Raw genomic sequence first — 18,663 nt, 5'->3', positions numbered from 1 at the left:
ATGTTTGAGGTGTGTATATATATATGTGTATGTCTAAATATTTTTTTTTCTTGACATCAAATTATCCAGGATGAACAAAGATGATGTAAAATTCTAAAAACAAAAAAAAAAACAGGCAGTACAAAAAAGACCTGCTCTCAAAAATAGATGATGAAAACCTTTTTGGTGCTTTGAGCGATCTGTGCTTTGAAATATTAATTGTGAGAAAAGCTTGCCTTTAGCTCTGAAGCATGCTCCGCCATGAGCTTTGTATTTCAAAGTGAGAGTGAGAGAGATCCCCAATGCAGCAGTCAGCAGAAGAAAAAAAGAGTGTGTGCGTGTGTGGGGTCTGTATAGAGAAAGATGGAGAAAAGGAGATGCAGGTGGGAAGGGGACTGGTTGGGCGGGGGGGATCCTGCTGTACGGAGATACTCATGGTGGAAGCCCTGTTAAGGAAGAGCCAGGCAGTAAATCTATGACTCATCTAGTTCTGTATGTCAGATTGGGAAACCATCACCACGCACACATCCACAGACATCCGCTCTTATAGCTCATGCATTTTCTGGTTATTCTGAGCAAATATTCATCATCTGAAACTTCATATCCTGTGTCTAATCGATTCATGACCCGCTGTGTTATTTAGTCCTCTGCCTTGCGTATGTATTTTCGGTTTGAATAAATGAGGATTAGGGATGTCAGGCCATTAGGATTACCGAGGCTATTAGCAATGAAGCGTCTATCACGTGTAGCTGCTCTCCTCACGCCTCTCTGGTCCGTTCCACTTCATCTGTCAACATGGAAAAGAGCAAAGCGTAGCGCGGCTAATGGGATTAAAACGTGACCAAAACCAAAAGTCGCCCTTTACTCTCTCTCTCTCTGTCTGTCTCTTGTGTATGCTTCTGGAAGTCAGAGGAAGCATATGCAGCTTTTTAAATTTTAATAACAGTATGAAGAATCTGAGAGAGTTGAGGAGAGAGAAGTAACAACTTGAAGGCATGTGTAGAACGTTTTTGCTTAAGTCGACAGAACAACATCAAGCGATACAAGATTAATTCAGCTTCACTTAATCCTTAATCTAAAACCTAAGATTTCCACTTACAGTTACATCACAAATCACAAGGAAATGGTTTGTCTCAATAAGTCTCCTCTTCCGATGCTCATGAATTAATAATGCCTAGTGCCTTATATTCCATCTTAGACATATTTGAGACTTTCAGAAAAGCTTAAATATTGAAGATGGAGAATTTCTTTTGGTTTTTTGGTTTTGTAGAACGGTTTAAATCAGAAAACTGTTGGTCCGTAAGCTTCGGCCCACCTAAAATAAAAAAGCCAACATTAGGAAGCTCTCCACAGGGACTGCTTATGAATGAGGCTCTTCATTGGTGTTTTCTGTCTCAAGAAACGGCACCCCGACTGTGCTGTCTTTTTAGTTCACTGTCAACGGAAGGTTCCTAAGGCCTGACCTTTAGAGACACATCGTATTAATGCAAGCAACCCCTGCAGTGGCTCGATGATAGATCTGTAAGTGTGAGACAGTAGGCATGATGCAGGCTCTTCTCAATAAAGGAGAAAGCTCAGTGAGAGAGTACAGGTCTCTCCTTTATGTGTCAGCCATATACACACACACACACACAACATATACACAACACACACACACAGAAGAGCAGGTGTGAGGCATTCAGCTGTCGAGTGCACCTGGCTTGTTCTCAGGCTAAAGGCAGCTGCTGACGTCATTCAGAAAAAGAAAAACGTTTCACCTCCACTGCTTCTCAAACAAAGCCTTGTATTCTCTGCATAAAAATGCTAGACAAAGGAAAAGATAAGACAAAGTACTCTGGAATTCTGTCCATCCAAACATCCTATTCCTATAGTTACCTTATTATTTAAAGAATGAAAAGACATTTGCATTTTATATAAAAATTTTTGCTCATAAAACCAAGTGAACAAGATCTGACCATATCCTGTGATTCCAACCTGCAGACAAACAGAATGAGGTGGAGATTCCTCCGCCCACACCGAAGGCCCGGGAGAAGAAGAAGAAGCAGCAGCTGATGACTCAGATCAGCGGGGTGAAGAAGGTGTCCCATGGGCCCAGCCTCAACAGTGGCATCACCCGCTTTGGTGTCAAAACCGACAAGGAAGAGCTGCTGTCTAAGGTAACACAATCAAAAGATCTGTCAAATGAGTGGAGGAAGCGTTTGAGTTTGGGAGGTCTTACCAGAGTTTGTCTGCATTTTCTGTCTGCAGGAATTAGAAGATCTGAACAAGTGGGGCCTGAATATCTTCACCGTGTCCGAATATTCCAACAACCGTCCTCTAACATGCATCATGTATGCCATCTTCCAGGTTCGTCCTCTCTCCTTTTAGAATAACTTTTCTTTTGGCCAATCACAAAGTCTTGACAGGCCAACCTCTGACTCCTGATCTGCCTTCAACAGGAACGAGACTTGCTCAAGACGTTTAAGATCCCAACAGACACGTTTGTGACATATATGATGACGCTGGAGGATCACTACCACTCGGATGTAGCCTACCACAACAGTCTTCATGCTGCTGACGTGGCCCAGTCCACACATATTCTCCTCTCCACACCTGCACTAGATGTAAGGACTGATGATACTCTTTGGTATAAAATCAAGTTCATGTAGAAAGTGCTGGACTGGTTTGATTCCTTCGAATGAGTTTCTTGTTTCATTTTTGTTTAGGCTGTCTTTACTGATCTGGAGATCCTGGCTGCCATCTTTGCAGCAGCTATCCATGATGTAGATCATCCAGGTGTTTCCAACCAGTTCCTTATCAACACAAGTAAGTGGATATAACTAAGCCTCTTCTAAGTATCCAAACCCATCATGGTAGTCTGAACTCGATGGATTAATATCTCTCTCACATTTTTTTTCCTCTCAGATTCTGAGCTGGCTCTTATGTATAATGATGAGTCAGTGCTGGAAAACCACCACCTAGCTGTAGGCTTCAAGCTCCTTCAGGAGGAGAACTGTGACATCTTCCAGAACCTCACAAAGAAACAGAGGCAATCGCTCAGGAAGATGGTCATTGACATGGTGAGCTGCTATTATCTTAATCTCAGCACAGTCACATGCATAGTATAATGCTTTCATGATCATAACGTGTATAAGCTTGTTTCATTTCGCCCTGTCTTTATCCTCAGGTACTTGCCACAGATATGTCTAAACATATGAGCTTACTAGCTGATCTGAAGACGATGGTGGAGACAAAGAAGGTTACCAGTTCAGGGGTCCTACTTCTGGACAACTACACAGATAGGATACAGGTAGGAACTGTGTAGTGTGTGTGTGTGTGTGTGAAAAAGTCCATTCAATGGAATGGAAATGAATGATTGTTTATGGTTAATTTTGAATCTATCTCCTCTGATTTAACTTCATTCTGAGTTAATGTAGATGAAATTTAAAACTATGAATCGTGGGCCATTAGAAAACCATTGTAGGGCTGGATCACGTCTGTTTGTTTTTAATCCCTCACAACAAACATCTAGCTAGGTTAGCTGTTCAGTGAAGCAGCACTTTATCTCAAGAAACACATTACACAAGGGCTGCCCTAGCCAAGAACTTCTCAATGAAACACTCCTGTTAGACCTCTGCTTGAGTTTAACACATCTACCACTATCTAATATTAACTGAGCTAATTAATGTTCAGCGTGCAGCAACTACAAGGTTGTATCATTAGAAAAGACATCCTGTATCTGTATCACACTCTACTTTTAGAGCTGACTAATAGTTCTTTCGAGGCTTTGCTGTTACATTATTAAGAACCATATTGAAAAGATTGAAAAGGATTGGTTTGAAAACCAAAGAAATTCGCTCAATCAATTGTATTCTGATTATGTGGTTCTATTTAGGTTCTTCGAAATATGGTGCACTGCGCTGACCTGAGCAACCCCACCAAGTCTCTGGAGCTATATCGGCAGTGGACAGACCGCATCATGGAAGAGTTCTTCCACCAGGGCGACCGTGAGAGAGAGCGTGGCATGGAGATCAGCCCCATGTGCGACAAACACACTGCTTCCGTGGAAAAATCACAGGTCCGTATTAACAGTTACTAATATCAGCCAATGCATCAGAATCCTTACATAGCATTTACATGTCTTCGGTGTTATAACTTATTGTGTCTATTCTCCATCTAGGTTGGTTTTATTGACTATATTGTCCATCCACTGTGGGAGACCTGGGCTGACTTGGTCCACCCTGACGCACAGGACATCCTTGACACACTGGAGGACAATCGGAACTGGTACCAGAGCATGATTCCTCAGAGTCCTTCTCCACCCTTCTACCAGCCTGAAAAAGAGGGACACGGTGGAGGACAGGTGGCTGACAAGTTCCAGTTTGAGCTCACGCTGGAGGAGGAGGACTCAGAAGGCACAGAAAAAGATGAACAGAGTCAGGGAGACGAGGAGGAAGAGGAGGAGGAAGAGGTGGAGGAGGAAGATCGAGAGGAGGAGATGGAACCGGCGACCACACACATCCAGATCGTAACTGAAGATGCCTCACCAGTGGATACATAGAACCTCCTAGCCCATTTTTTAATGGCTAGTAACCATTTTTTTCCCCCTCGCAATCTGGCAGTTGATGCTTTTTAACAAAGCCCAGAGAGAGAGCATTTTTTGGCCCTCTTGGGAGGAGCATGACTGGCCCTCCTTGCACTTAGGTTTGGAGCCAGTTAGGTTGGAGCTCTCAGGAAATAAATGCTGCAGACATTTTTTTTGGAGCTGAATGACTGACGGTTGACTCTGAGATCCAGGAAGAATTGGGGCCAATCATAGACTTGTGTTTGTCTAGTAGGCGAACATTTGTGGAGTTGACACTACTGAGAGATTTTTTTGTACCAAGTGACTTTTTTTCTAAAGCTATCGGGATAAGTCGGGGTAGCATACGAACTACTGATGAACAAGTATTTGTAAAGAAAGAAGCTGTTTACTTTTCTGTACCATTTGTCTAAAGACTTTGTGTGCCTTTTTTACTATTGTCTTTTTAATGGTCTTTTTTATTTATTGAACACACTTTAGTATAACTGTACATGGAAATGTTTTTTTTTTTTTTTCTAAAAGCAAACCAGACAGCTTACACGCAGAGTCGTTTTCTATAAACCGAAGAGAAAACTCAGTGTCTTCCTTTATATTTGGCAATAGAACGAAATAATCCAAATGTCTGAAATGTATATTCCAGTCAAAGATGCACTTTGTCAATTTTTTTTATACTCGTCCAGTTCTTTAGGTCTTTAGTTGTGAATTTGCTACGAGCTCGTTTTGTATATACACACAATTCACAATAAGCATTTAAGCATAATGACAATTTGAAACTTGGCTAATCTTAATCGAATGCACTTAGACAAAGATTACAGAGCTCCTAAATATACTGATTGGATATAAGCAAACTGAATAAAGCTATATTCTCAATAGAACACCCACTTCGTGCCCCACTTCCCAGAATTCTTTCTAGAAAACAAGGTCGAAATATTTCCTTCAGCTTCCATTCATTAATATCAAATCTCACAGAAAGCATTTTTCACTAAATTTCACGGTTCATGATTTAATTTGTGAATCTCACTTGAAAAACGAAACATTAGTTAAAAAAATACCCTATTCTAGCTTTAAACATTTAAACCCAAATACAATTTAAAGCATAAATCTACTTTACACCTGCATTAGACCATTCAATTAGCCCAACTTATACATGTTATTGTCCTGTTTATCATCAGTAGATATATTTTATGGCCAAAGTAGCATGTGTGTGTGTGTGTGTGTGTGTGTGTGTGTGAGCACACTTCTTTCTCTTCTTTCATCTACCCATGCTTTTTTTTTTTTTTACACACCTCTGTTTGGTTTGTTTATCTTAGCTGAAGTCGGTCCTTTGCTGTTTATAACAGTGTATTTATTACCTTTGTAAATACGGAATGATGTTTCTTTGTAAATTTATTTTTAATTTATATGCACTTGCATTACCGAAATTTGGTGGTGTTTTTTGTGTAGTGGGCTCTTGGATTGAGTCTGTTATATTTTGTAATATTGTTTTTTTTTTTTGTTTGTTTGTTTTAAATATTGCTGAATAAATATATATATTATACTATATATGCTATATAAATATATCGCACAATATACAACTGCCCAGAAAAGTAGCTTAAAGACACACAACCCATTGGTTACCGGGAGAGCCTGTAGATAAGACACACGAACATACTGTAGACATCCGTCAGGCATTAGAAGCTTTGTGTATCACTGTTTGGTGCGACATTGAAAATTTGATACCACGAGATCACAGATAAAGTGGCACTCGTCTCGAAACCTCTGCAGATTTTTGAATGCAGATTGCTAAGAAAGGCTCAGAAATATTTATACGATGCTGGACTCTTACACCACACATATTGGTCACAAATATCACAATCTCTGAACACCAATGTGAAACTGATGAATTACAAAAAAAAAAATGTGATCTTCTGTAATTATTTGTGCTAATGTGAACTATTTTTCTGACCTTGTTAGCAGTTTTGAAATTCAATTTGTCAGTATAACTTTGTTAATCTATGTTTAAGATCTTTTGGTCCGATTTGTGTCCAAAAGGATTAGTCAGAGTTAGTAATATCTGCATGAGGGATGGGTTTTTCGTCTAGTAATCCCACATTGTTGCAGGTGAATATTTAATGTTTCACACAATGTATGGTATAATATTGTATATTGTGTTCAATAAAATCTAAAACTACTTTTCTATGAAGTGATTAAAAATGACGCATGAATATATGTTCCTTGTTTTGGTGTCTTTTGTTTTGTGGGATTGGTTTTTAATCTCTCTAGTCAGGTCAGGATTATAAGAATGAACACTGAATTTTTCAGTCTGATTAGTCAAAAGGTGACTTTTCTATATCGTCATGGCTCTGACTCTGGCTGTTGCTAGCTATAAGGCAAGACACAGGTTTACTATTAATGCACTCATTATTATTTTTATAGTACCAGCTAATGTACATCTACATCTATGGAACACGCTACATAATCTAAGCCTAATAACTAATAGATTGAAAAAAAAAATGTTATTATTTAACAAAGAAACACATTTAATCATTGATATGGTGAAGCTTTATGTAAGAAGATCATTCATTCATTTAGCACATTTCACACAAGGATTCTCTAGTTTCAGACTGAGCTAAAGCTGTAACTATGTTTTGCAATACAGGAAAGTTTTAAGAGCAGAGGACATTGCATTTTTGCTGCAGTTTCTCTGTAAGACAATATATACATAGTTAAAATGTCTGATCTGGCAATTTTGTCAATGATTCATCATAAGCAGTGGTATAAGAGGAATAAAACACTTCAGGATGAGCTGCTATTGGAAAATTAACATCACTGCATCGTGATTAGTTTCCTGTAACAGTACGCCCCATCCTGTTTTATTCCTTTCATCAGTTATACAAATAATCCTTAATCCAAAAAGATTCAGAATTGTGAGCATGAGTTGAAGCTTATTCCTGGCACCAGTAAGAAGCCTTGCGCTTATCTCTGGCATGTTGCAGCTTGTGTAGAGCAGAATCCAGTATGACAGGGTCACATTGTGTGACGTCCTCAGGCTCACACTCGCTGCTCTGTTTCCCAGGATAAACTCTGCGTGGAGTGTGCAAAGGCAGATCGCTGGCTGAACTTCACAGGTCTTTCTGACCCACTCCACTATATCTTTCTTTAAAAAAAGGACATTATTTACATTTACATTATTTACTGTCCAGTCTCCCCCAAATGAGGATGGGATCACCCAAATGCTAGGGATAAATAGTAACTGAACTTTAAACTTTATCATTTTTTTTCACAATTTTCTATGTTTCTATACTTCTGTAAAACTGCTTTTGAGACAATGCCTTGAGACAAAATAAATTGAAATCGAAAATATGTGACTGCTGAATACCAGATGAAAACTGATTGCTCACAGGATTCATTATGAAGTTTAATTTTTGGCCTCAACATCAGATAATTTGCAAAGATCTTAAGAGAGATTATTTTGGACTTTTGTGAAACCAAGCACAGCATGGTATGAAGAAGTGAGACTATGGTAGAGCTGATTCCTCTTTAGATTGTAATTTCATGCTGTCTGTTATGGACAATCAGGTCAGGAGATGACGCAAAAGGAAACATCCAGTAAATATCTATTTTAATGCTTGCCTCATACACACAGCTAGAGAAAGTGAAAGTGACAGCCACACATCCACACACACACACAGATTTTTTGTTTGTTTGAATTTCTGAATGAAAGAGTTACGGTAGAGTATGTACATTACAAGTAGAGTGTGTGTGTGTGTGTAATAGTTTATTTGTCAGATGATTGATAATAAGATTTTAGTCATTACACCTGAGAATATTTGGAAGATATTAGAAAAATGTAGGAAGGTATTAAAAATGTTTTAACAACATGTGCACTGTCAGAAAGCTGTCACTAGAGTAAGATTATGAACTGAGACTTTAAAGACTATAGCGTGTTCTTACAAAGAACCACTGAGTGTTGCTTCGTCCGTGATTGAGCTCTTTTGATTGTTTAACGTCATTAAGGACCAAAATCGATGCTCTGATTATTTTCATCACTTGGAGAGCTGAACAAGAGAAGCTGCTCTCCTCCAAGTGGGCCTGTAGATTGCTGATATTTTTGGAAAGCAAAGAAGCGACTGAAATGTCTGACATCATGTTCTATGATGTCTTGTGTTACTAGTGATTGATCGGCGCAGAGGTGAAATTGCTTTCTTAGAATATTTCCCACAATTTCCCAGGATGACAGAAGAAGCTGTGGTATTACAAATGCCTTGAATAAAATGACATTAAAGGTCAAGAGGTAAATAAGAGGGTAGAATGTGGTGCCTGGAGTTCAGATCACCCCCTGAGAGAGTATTAACTTTGTACATGAAATCTGTAAATCAGTCTTGTCCCTGCCAGCCCAAACTATTTTTAACCTCTGGCCAATTAGCAGAATAGAGCAGTGACGTGAGAGGAGCCGAGAGTGCTGAGAGCATCTGCAGCTCCCGCAGCTCTCCACAATCTGTTCTGAGCTGAATTCCTAGAACACAAATACGCATGGCACTGTTTTATGAAAAGTGTTGTCATGTATTCATCATATTGGGCATAGACATAGACATATGCATTGTGTTAATATACAGAGAATTATTCAGACGGAATCATTATAGTGCAGTATAGATCAGGATTTTTTTCTGATTGTACTCCAGAAACCAGTAAAAGACCTGCTACCACCATCACTAACACCAACACCATCAGCCCCCATGCCACTCATGCCCTGCTCACTCATCATCTCCCAAAACTGCTAATCATTACTTTCCTTTTGTTCATAATGCAAACATGCATTGTCATTGGTTTCATGGCTGCATTGGAAAGACAAAAAACACATAAAACACACAGACTTCTTCTTCATATATTGACCATAAATATATAGCTTATTTTCCTCTTTTTGGTTGGTTGAAAATGTAAATATGTAGCTTGTATTTTTATTGCTTAATATTACTGCTAGGTGTAAAGCTACACAAACCGTAACACTGGGCATCTGAAGTGACTTCTCACCTACTCAGGTATAGTTAGCATTATATTGTTTTGTTACTGATTTAATGACTGCTGTTAGCCAGCTAAACTGTCTGTGTGATTCAGGATTATGTTTTTGCACTTAAAAAAACTACGCTAATCAAAACTGAAGAACACTAAAAATACAGAATTAGATGTTTCAAGCATTATGTTGTAAGTTGGTGCATATTTGAGTGCTCAATGATCTGACCACTGACTTGCTGTTGGAAAGCCAGACTATTACATACATACATGCATTGATGTAGAAATGGGAAGTGGAAGTGCATGATGGAGTAGGTGTTAAAACCAATCCCTGCTCATGGACGTGCCAGTGCAGGATGGTGCGATTGAAAGGGTTGCCATCCCATAACTCCGGTCTCTGCTTCAATCCTGAGCTCGGGTTACTGTCTGCGTGGAGTTTTGCATGTTCTCCTTTTGTTTGTGAGGGTTTCCTCCCACATTCTAAAAATCATGCAGGTAGGTGGTTTGGCTATGTTGAATCACCCTGGGTATGTGTGTGTGTGTGCGTGTGCATGGTGTCTTTTCAGTGGTTCCGTTGAGGGTGAATTCTCCTGCTTGGTGTCCATTGAATCAGGATAGCCTCCAGATCCTTCACAGCCATAAACATTTACTGATAAATGAATGTAGGGAAAAATTGTTTAACCCTTGTGCATTGTTCGAAAACACTACCCTTATATATATATAAATATATATATATATATATATATATATATATATATATATAAAACAGTACATGAGGGTTAATGCAAGTTATAATAAAATTTATCACCGTGTCTGGTTACATTCAAAATAAATAATCAGTCATAAATTACTGAAACTCCACACAGAGAGGCAATGCTTATTATTATTATTATTATTATTATTATTATTCAATTTTACCATGAGGAAGCTCAGATTTTTCATATCTACTTCTGCACCTGTCAAAACAAACTCTAAATCCCATGATCCTCAGCCAGCTTTCAGGACACAAGACCAAAGAAACACCTAAACCTTCCCAGTCTCAAGGCTTCTGATTAAACTCATCTGTTTACATTCACACACTAATATGAATCTTAAATAATCTGAATTCACAAAGTAAAAGTCCCACTCCAGCATTTTGACATTACTGACTCAATTTCATTGCCTATATATTCTCACTGATCTGTCCTCTACTTTTTGTTTACTGATTCCTGTTTTGTCCTGCTCAGTTCATACATGACCTTTTGCCTCATCAACGATTCAAAGTACCATTTTTAGTGTAATAATGACACCAGTGTCTCCAGAGATCTCATAGCTGTATGCAGGAATGCTACATGCTGTACTCTGAATATAAAAACAGCCTCTTATATCTGTCACCAGCAGTCTAATTGCGGGAAGTTGAGGAAAATTCCTTGTTTCTGGGAAGTGGACAAAAGGACTACGTAAATCCGTGACTCAGTCTGCAGATTTATGAAATTAAGTCTGTACTTAATGACTTTAATCTACCGTTCTCCGGCATGATGAAAAGATTCCCTTATTTTCTTTCCCGCATGTTTATGGTTCGAGAGGTAGTTATTCACCAGATAGTGCTCAGAAATATATTTCCCCAGCTGTTTATGAAGTGTAAGTATTTCTGGGTTGATGTGGCATCATGTCTGTGGCGTCAAGCTCACTTGCATCACTTCTGAGAGATATTCAGTACGTTTCTCATGGGAAATACCAGAGAAAAAAAGCTGTAACAATCAGAGACATTTTATTCTGTGGGTTTTCTTTTTTTTTTTTAAAGTAAATTTTCTAGATGAAAGAGTTGGATGCTTTATTAAGCAAGTATACTAAAACATATTATAAGGATGTAGTCAAATAATAACACATTATATGGAATGATCAAATAAACAAAACACAAATACAGGAGGAACTTTTTTTAAGAAAGCTTTCTTAAAAGGCTTTACATGCCATCTCTGGCTGAGACTGGATGGTCATACCTGTAAAAGGTTAAATTTACAGTAAATTCTGCAAGAGAAAGAAAACACATATTCATTAATGTAAACATGAAGGATGCATTTATACATTTCTTCATTTATCCTTAGTAGTTGCTTGGGCAGGATCACAGGCTGTTATTTTGGGAAATGCAGTCAACTTTAATTTTTTTTAGAAAGTATTGCAGGCAGGTACAAACAAAACCAAAAAACTGTATGGGCTATAAAAGATGCATATATTTAGAGCATGACACAGATATAGATACAGATAATGGCATTGTGTTATACCACTAGTACATGACGAATGTGACTGTACTACTGACATTTCACAATACAATATGATAACAAAGACAAAGGTAAAAACAACACTGACACACATTTGTTATGAACCGAAGGTTATAAAAAGAATATTGCATTCATAAGAATATTAGAAAGAAAATTATAATGCATTGATAAGTTTGCACCACTGGTTTAATATGCTTCCCAGAAATTTTGTCATATGAAACCAACCCTTATACCAGTTCCAGTCCCATTCTATGCACTAAACAGTAAATTATCCTGTTATAAAGACAAGCTTTCCTTAATCTCCTTGCTGCTTCTCTGGCTTATCCCACGCATCCTCACATCCACTGAGCCAGGATGTTTGGGGAGGTGCAGTGCAGTGGCAGTGCAGTGAGGCTGACAAAGGGAAGGATGGAGAAGCGAGGTGACTTTTTCCTCAGGGGAGCAAGCTCCTTCTCGTCTCATGAACCAAAATGATTTTTGACATTTACTGGACACTGCACGAGTAATGCTTCTGCTGCTTGCACTGTAAATTCTAAAATAAATGTTCATAAGTGCTTAATCAGAGCTCAATTCCTGGGTGTTTCCTATACAGTATATTATTAATTTAATTATGTCTATACTTTTAACATTGAAGATTTTTTTTCGATTTTAACTATATATAGTGCTGATTGTGAAGACTGCATTGTTAAAAGTACTTCTGGTTCTCTTAATCACATGTTAGTTTTAGTTGTGTGTGTGTGGTAGATAATCGAGTATCACTTGGAGCCCTTTCTTTACACAGAACAATAATGGTAATGAAGGGTTGGTGTGAAGGGTTTGGAAATAACATGTTACAATGCTGAACAAAACAACAGGTACCCAGAGAAACAGACAGAGAGAGAGAGAGAGAGAGAGAGAGAGCATAGCGTTTTAATCATTGCTATCTGTACCATACAAGTGATGAGCCCACTGAGCTACTGCCACAGCACAGTTTCTAAAGTTGGGCTGCTGCTGAGCCGGGGTTGCCATGGCAACTCTATTAAAAATGGCTTTGGCTGATTCAACTCGGCTTTATGCGATGCCACCCAAACATTCTCACACGCCACCATTCCCTCTCTAAAGGATTAACACAATAGCGTAGTTAGATCTTGGCAGTTTAATATGAGTATATTTAGCTCTAGCTGCTGAAATCTTTCCTTAGAGCGGTGTTTGTAGCCAGTCTGTAATGAATCACATTATTTTATGCTTTTATGGGAGGTGTTAGGGCTCCCAAATTTATTCATCATGTGTAGGCTACACTACCTTAAAGGCAAATGAGTCACAGAAAGTCATTTCAGCAAGTATGAATCAAAATCAGATGCGATGCTAAGCTCATACCGAAAGCAAGCACAGCATGCATTTTGTGAATGCATGAAACAGATAGTGATTGTGTATGGTCTTTTTCCCCCAAATAGTTATTTTATAACTCCATTATCAGCTGGATTCTGATGATTGCAGTCATTAAAAGCCTTAAATATCAGACAGAGCTTGGCTTTGTTGTATCAACAAAAAGTGAATATAAATAGACTCATACGATACACGGACATTTTGAAGCTTGCATTAATTCACGATAATTTACCCTTTAAATATAAGGCAGCGTGGATTTCTTTTGAACATTACTGTTAGATGTAAAGCTGAATCAACTGTTTGGGACCATTTGATTAAATAAAAAAAGGAATCTGAAAACAAAGACAGGGACACTGAACTAGAAATATTTTATCTTGGGTGGCATCTTGCCAAAGCTCTCTGGGGAACTAAAAATAAATTCAAAGCAGAAAGCAGAGAGTGGACATGGTGAGTGTGAGAACATGACACAAAACACGTAGTGATGAGTGTGTATGAGTGCATGATTAGATCCTGGTGGAGGAGAAAGAGTACAGATGTGGTCTTTCTTCTGCAAGTCATCTATCACATACTGTGCCCTCCAGAATAACACATGCAATAAGTGATGTTTTGAGCTCGAACGCACAGGCATTGGTGGTGTTGTTGATGTTCTTTTCAACAAAAACATTTTAAGTTGTGCAATTTCTTTCCACAAAATGAACAGCACAATTGTAATTTATATATTGTGATGTCTGCCATGGAGAGAAAATGCACGCTAGTAGATACTTGTCTGTGGACTGAGATAGCCATTACAAAACCATTTCCAACCATTTGTGAGTTGATCTGGAAGCATATCTCTGGCCAAGTCTAAACCTCCTGGCAGAGGCAACCAGGTTCTAGACTGAAATATTTAAGCACTTATATTTTTGCAGTTTCTAGCAAATGTCATTGATACAAACATTTAGCTTTTTTCATGAAGGCTGCTTTTATGAAGGGTATAGGGTATATTTATATACATGGCTCTCTATTCTAAATAGGCTTTGTTCACATTAATATACAAGAGTTTACCTCTCACTTATCAAGATTCTTAAAACAAAGCTGAAACCTCTTCAACTCAGTACATAAAGTTTTGTCTGAATTCACAAATTTAAAACATGAGCATTTCTATATTGATTTGTTTGTTTGTTTATTAAATCTGAAATTCAAAACCAAAAAAAATTAAAACGCTCGTGTTACTCTAATGACAGTGTGATGACACTGTTTTGTAGCAACTTATAACTGTGTAGATTACAGAAATGTGAAATTATTCTTGAGAAAAAGTGATGAAATTATTTGCAGAAATGCACAGCTTTAATCTGCAGGAAAAGTGATGCATGTAAAATGCACGGGTTTTAGTCTGCAGGAAAAATGTTGAATGTAGTTATCTTGGCCCAACTCCTGCTGTAGGTTGAACGCTCGCGCACTGCAACCAAGTTGGGGTGAAAGAGAAAATAATATCGATAATATAAAACTGACAGACTTTGCAAAAAGGTTTACATCAAACCGACAGTAAACATCGATTTTGACGAAGCCAAGGTGAATATACTGTGCCATTTTTTTTTAATTTGCTGATTACCACTTTTAAAGAACTGGGCGTTAAAACGCTTCCTAGTTTGTGTGAAGTCAGAGCTGAGACACACCGGAGCTGGGGAGTTTACTCAGGTAAAGCCGGAAATTAATGATCATCGCATTGTTTCAGGTTTATCACTGCAGTGTATCTCCAACATGTGATTTGCTCAAACACAGATTTCATTTATTAAATAACAAAGTGTTAAGATTAGTAAACCCGCAGCCAGCCAGGTAGGTAGGTGTGTGCGCGCGCGTGAGACTCGTTTGTTTGGGGAGGAATTGTGATGTTTGATCACACTTGATCTGGAACAGGAAAAGCTTATTTGATCAGTTTTGATCAGATCAACGATTTGGTAAAGAAAACTCCAGGTAATAGAGTCGGTTTAGAGGTTTACCCTGCCAGTTCCCATTTTTTTGTGTTCTAAATATAGTTCCTGTTCATTTTATTGTTTACAGAATGACCCACATGGATTGTTGTTGGCCTCTTATCATTTCTTTGCCCCATCACTTATTACGTGTTTAATGAGACATGATTATGAATAATTCTGTGGTAATAGTGGTGGTGGTAGTTCAGTGGTTAAATTTGATCAGAAGGTTGTGAGTTCAAATCCTACTACCACCAATATGCCTCTGTTGGGCCTGTAATCCACAACTTCTCAGTAGTATAAATGTGGGTCAGTTGAAGGGGTACTTGGCCAGTAAGACCAGAGTGGATGTGTAGTTGCCAGTAAGACCAGAGTGGATGTGTAGTTGCCAGTAAGACCAGGGTGGATGTGTAGTTGCCAGTAAGACCAGGGTGGATGTGTAGTTGCCAGTAAGACCAGAGTGGATGTGTAGTTGCCAGTAAGACCAGGGTGGATGTGTAGTTGCCAGTAAGACCAGAGTGGATGTGTAGTTGCCAGTAAGACCAGAGTGGATGTGTAGTTGCCAGTAAGACCAGAGTGGATGTGTAGTTGCCAGTAAGACCAGAGTGGATGTGTAGTTGCCAGTAAGACCAGAGTGGATGTGTAGTTGCCAGTAAGACCAGAGTGGATGTGTAGTTGCCAGTAAGACCAGGATGGATGTGTAGTTGCCCGGTAAACCCAGGGTGGATGTGCAGTTGCCCGGTAAACCCAGGGTGGATGTTGTGTAGTTGGCCGGTAAGCCCAGGGTGGATGTGCAGTTGGCCGGTAAGCCCAGGGTGGATGTGCAGTTGGCCGGTAAGCCCAGGGTGGATGTGCAGTTGGCCGGTAAGCCCAGGGTGGATGTGCAGTTGGCCAGTAAGCCCAGGGTGGATGTGCAGTTGGCCGGTAAGCCCAGGGTGGATGTGCAGTTGGCCGGTAAGCCCAGGGTGGATGTGCAGTTGGCCGGTAAGCCCAGGGTGGATGTGCAGTTGGCCGGTAAGCCCAGGGTGGATGTGCAGTTGGCCGGTAAGCCCAGGGTGGATGTGCAGTTGGCCGGTAAGCCCAGGGTGGATGTGCAGTTGGCCGGTAAGCCCAGGGTGGATGTGCAGTTGGCCGGTAAGCCCAGGGTGGATGTGCAGTTGGCCGGTAAGCCCAGGGTGGATGTGCAGTTGGCCGGTAAGCCCAGGGTGGATGTGCAGTTGGCCGGTAAGCCCAGGGTGGATGTGCAGTTGGCCGGTAAGCCCAGGGTGGATGTGCAGTTGGCCGGTAAGCCCAGGGTGGATGTGCAGTTGGCCGGTAAGCCCAGGGTGGATGTGCAGTTGGCCGGTAAGCCCAGGGTGGATGTGCAGTTGGCCGGTAAGCCCAGGGTGGATGTGCAGTTGGCCGGTAAGTCTCAGGTGCATGTGTTCTTGGTGTAGAAGCCCACGGTGGATGTTTATCTAAAATTCACAGAATGTAAGGGTACTTGTCCAGAAAGCCCAGTGTGGGCGTGTTCTTGGTTTAAGAGCCACTGTAGATTAGTACTTTGTAAAAAACATATTTTGTTGCTAGATTATCTGTTAGTAGTTTTGTGTGGGGGGGGGGGTAGCAATAAACATTGCTGTTTATTTAATGAGTGAGGTAATACTTTTGATAATAAGGATGTTTGAGGTAAATATAGTAAAACTGTGGTCTGGTTTGAATAACCTGTTCTTGTTTTAATGGACTTCGACCTGAGGCTGGTGGTGGTGAGGGGGGGTTCTGTTGAAGTTGGTGCCATGGTGATCTGCTTCAAATGACACACACTTGAGAGAATCTAACAGCTTGTTAAAATTTGTTACACAAGCATGCAATGGCTCACATTAAAGGAATTCATGAAGTTGCAAAGAAGTTGCCAAAAGAAAGAGGGTGGGGAGGTTGAGGGAAAGACAGCTGTCTCTTAGAACGACTGTGTGAAAGAGTGAGATAGTCAAACGATCAGATCGTCTGCATGAGCTCTGGCGTCAAACAGTAATGGTACACTGTTAGACAACATTTAGCTTAGAATGCTTTCAACAGCTGCTGGGAGAAAATATTACGTAATGACGAATATGTAAGTGATATTGAACCAAGACTCCTGCAGTCGAAATGGAAGAGATACCAGTTCATTTGATGTAAAATGATTCCATCCTGGGGTCATGGCACTGTCGTGCAGCTAAAGGGCCGTAATGCAATCCAAGCCCTTATGTACGTCATAGTGCTCATGCTACCTGCTCACGCCCCTGCTGACCCAGTCTTTAGCAGCTGCTCTTGGCCCACTCTAATAAACCAGCTGTCGATGAGGATAAATATTCATCTCCTAAATGCTCAAGATGTGACAGTGCAATGTGTAACAAAAACCGCCAGTGCTGGACCAGTGAGCAGTCCCTCCAGGATTTCATCATTTTGTGTTCACAGAATTGAACACAAATTCAAGAAAACCCTCGTTGTGTAACATCATCACAACACAGATTCAGCCAAAGCCCTCTTCTATTCATGTGCTTCGAACATGAATACAGCTTAACTGGTAGGAGTTTAGAAGAAGAATACAGTGCTGTAATAGTAGTTCCTATGCAAATTTGGAAAAATCCTTCAGAAAAATCGAACATTTTTGGTTGCAGCAATTACGAAAGAATTTTGGTAAAACAATTTCATTTAGTTCAATTTAAAAATAAAAGTAAAATCTGTTTAAAAAATCATTTAATTCAGAACTTATTTCATTAACTTCATTATTTACAATAGTCAGATTTCACCTGTGAACCTATATTATTGAGTTGTGTGACAATGAGAAATGTCTGTTCACTGAAAGGAAAAAGTTGCATGTGTCTATACATGAAGAGTTGAAAAGACCACTGTCTAGAATTATTTTTTAAAATTGAAATTTGAAACAAAGGCTTTGATAGGAATTGATATTGCCATTGATAATTACTTTTTTAGCCTCATTCTGACCTGCTTAACTTGCATTCAAATACAGACAGAAAAGTTAAAACAATAGAAAGTGTTGTAGTAATGTATTGTGCCTCTGTTAGCTCCTGCAGCAGCTCCAATGTGCCATGGCATACAATCCACAAGTCTTTAGGACAGTACTGGAGAATATGAACATGAATATAATCTAAAATATATTTCCTCATTTGGTGTTTTGATGATGCAAAATGCACTCAGGAACACAGGGCAACCTGCATGCACATTGCAACACTACTCGATGTACCACCATCAATCACAACTTCTAAAGTATTTATTGAATCCTGACCTCTTCTGTTGTTCCTTCTCCCACTGCGCTGTATCATATGCTCATTTCCTTCTTGATTAACGTACCACAGCTATGGCACTATGAGCATCCACACCACACTGAGCAGGTGTGTCATTACCCATGAGTGGGTCATCATGTAAGAGAAGGCTTGACCTTGAATTGACTTTTAACTGCAGTGATGTGCCATGCAGTTACTTACGTGCCATGCCGCTTCTATCAGTATGCACAGAGTCACAGTTATACTCTGATCAGTCAGATGGCTGACCCTGAATCAGGTCAAATCACCCATCTGCTTTA

The 18,663-nt window shown here is 39.6% G+C and overlaps 2 protein-coding genes across 7 annotated transcripts in view; both read left to right on the top strand.

Annotated features, from left to right (window-relative positions):
* The window catches only part of pde4ba (phosphodiesterase 4B, cAMP-specific a), a 149,314-nt gene extending 143,493 nt beyond the window's left edge, over nucleotides 1-5,821 (top strand). For all 5 annotated transcript variants that reach the window (XM_058402476.1, XM_058402472.1, XM_058402475.1 and 2 more), the window contains 8 exons: nucleotides 1,960-2,135; nucleotides 2,227-2,325; nucleotides 2,418-2,582; nucleotides 2,685-2,784; nucleotides 2,884-3,038; nucleotides 3,146-3,268; nucleotides 3,854-4,036; nucleotides 4,139-5,821. In XM_058402476.1, coding sequence (XP_058258459.1) covers nucleotides 1,960-2,135; nucleotides 2,227-2,325; nucleotides 2,418-2,582; nucleotides 2,685-2,784; nucleotides 2,884-3,038; nucleotides 3,146-3,268; nucleotides 3,854-4,036; nucleotides 4,139-4,519 — 1,382 coding nt within the window. In that variant the 3' untranslated portion in view covers nucleotides 4,520-5,821. The remainder of the gene's footprint in view (nucleotides 1-1,959; nucleotides 2,136-2,226; nucleotides 2,326-2,417; nucleotides 2,583-2,684; nucleotides 2,785-2,883; nucleotides 3,039-3,145; nucleotides 3,269-3,853; nucleotides 4,037-4,138) is intronic.
* Nucleotides 5,822-14,684: 8,863 nt separating this feature from the next.
* The window catches only part of sgip1a (SH3GL interacting endocytic adaptor 1a), a 71,294-nt gene continuing 67,315 nt past the window's right edge, over nucleotides 14,685-18,663 (top strand). The window contains exon 1 of one of the 2 annotated variants that reach the window (XM_058403097.1): nucleotides 14,685-14,703. The gene's annotated coding sequence lies outside the window, so the exon portion shown is untranslated. Of the gene's footprint in view, nucleotides 14,704-14,757; nucleotides 14,830-18,663 lie in introns of those variants that run through there. The other variant, XM_058403098.1, reaches the window with a different exon arrangement.

The sequence above is a fragment of the Hemibagrus wyckioides genome, linkage group LG11 (assembly GCF_019097595.1).
Source record: "Hemibagrus wyckioides isolate EC202008001 linkage group LG11, SWU_Hwy_1.0, whole genome shotgun sequence".
Classification (NCBI taxonomy): domain Eukaryota; kingdom Metazoa; phylum Chordata; class Actinopteri; order Siluriformes; family Bagridae; genus Hemibagrus; species Hemibagrus wyckioides.
This window is presented reverse-complemented; position numbering and strand designations above follow the sequence as displayed.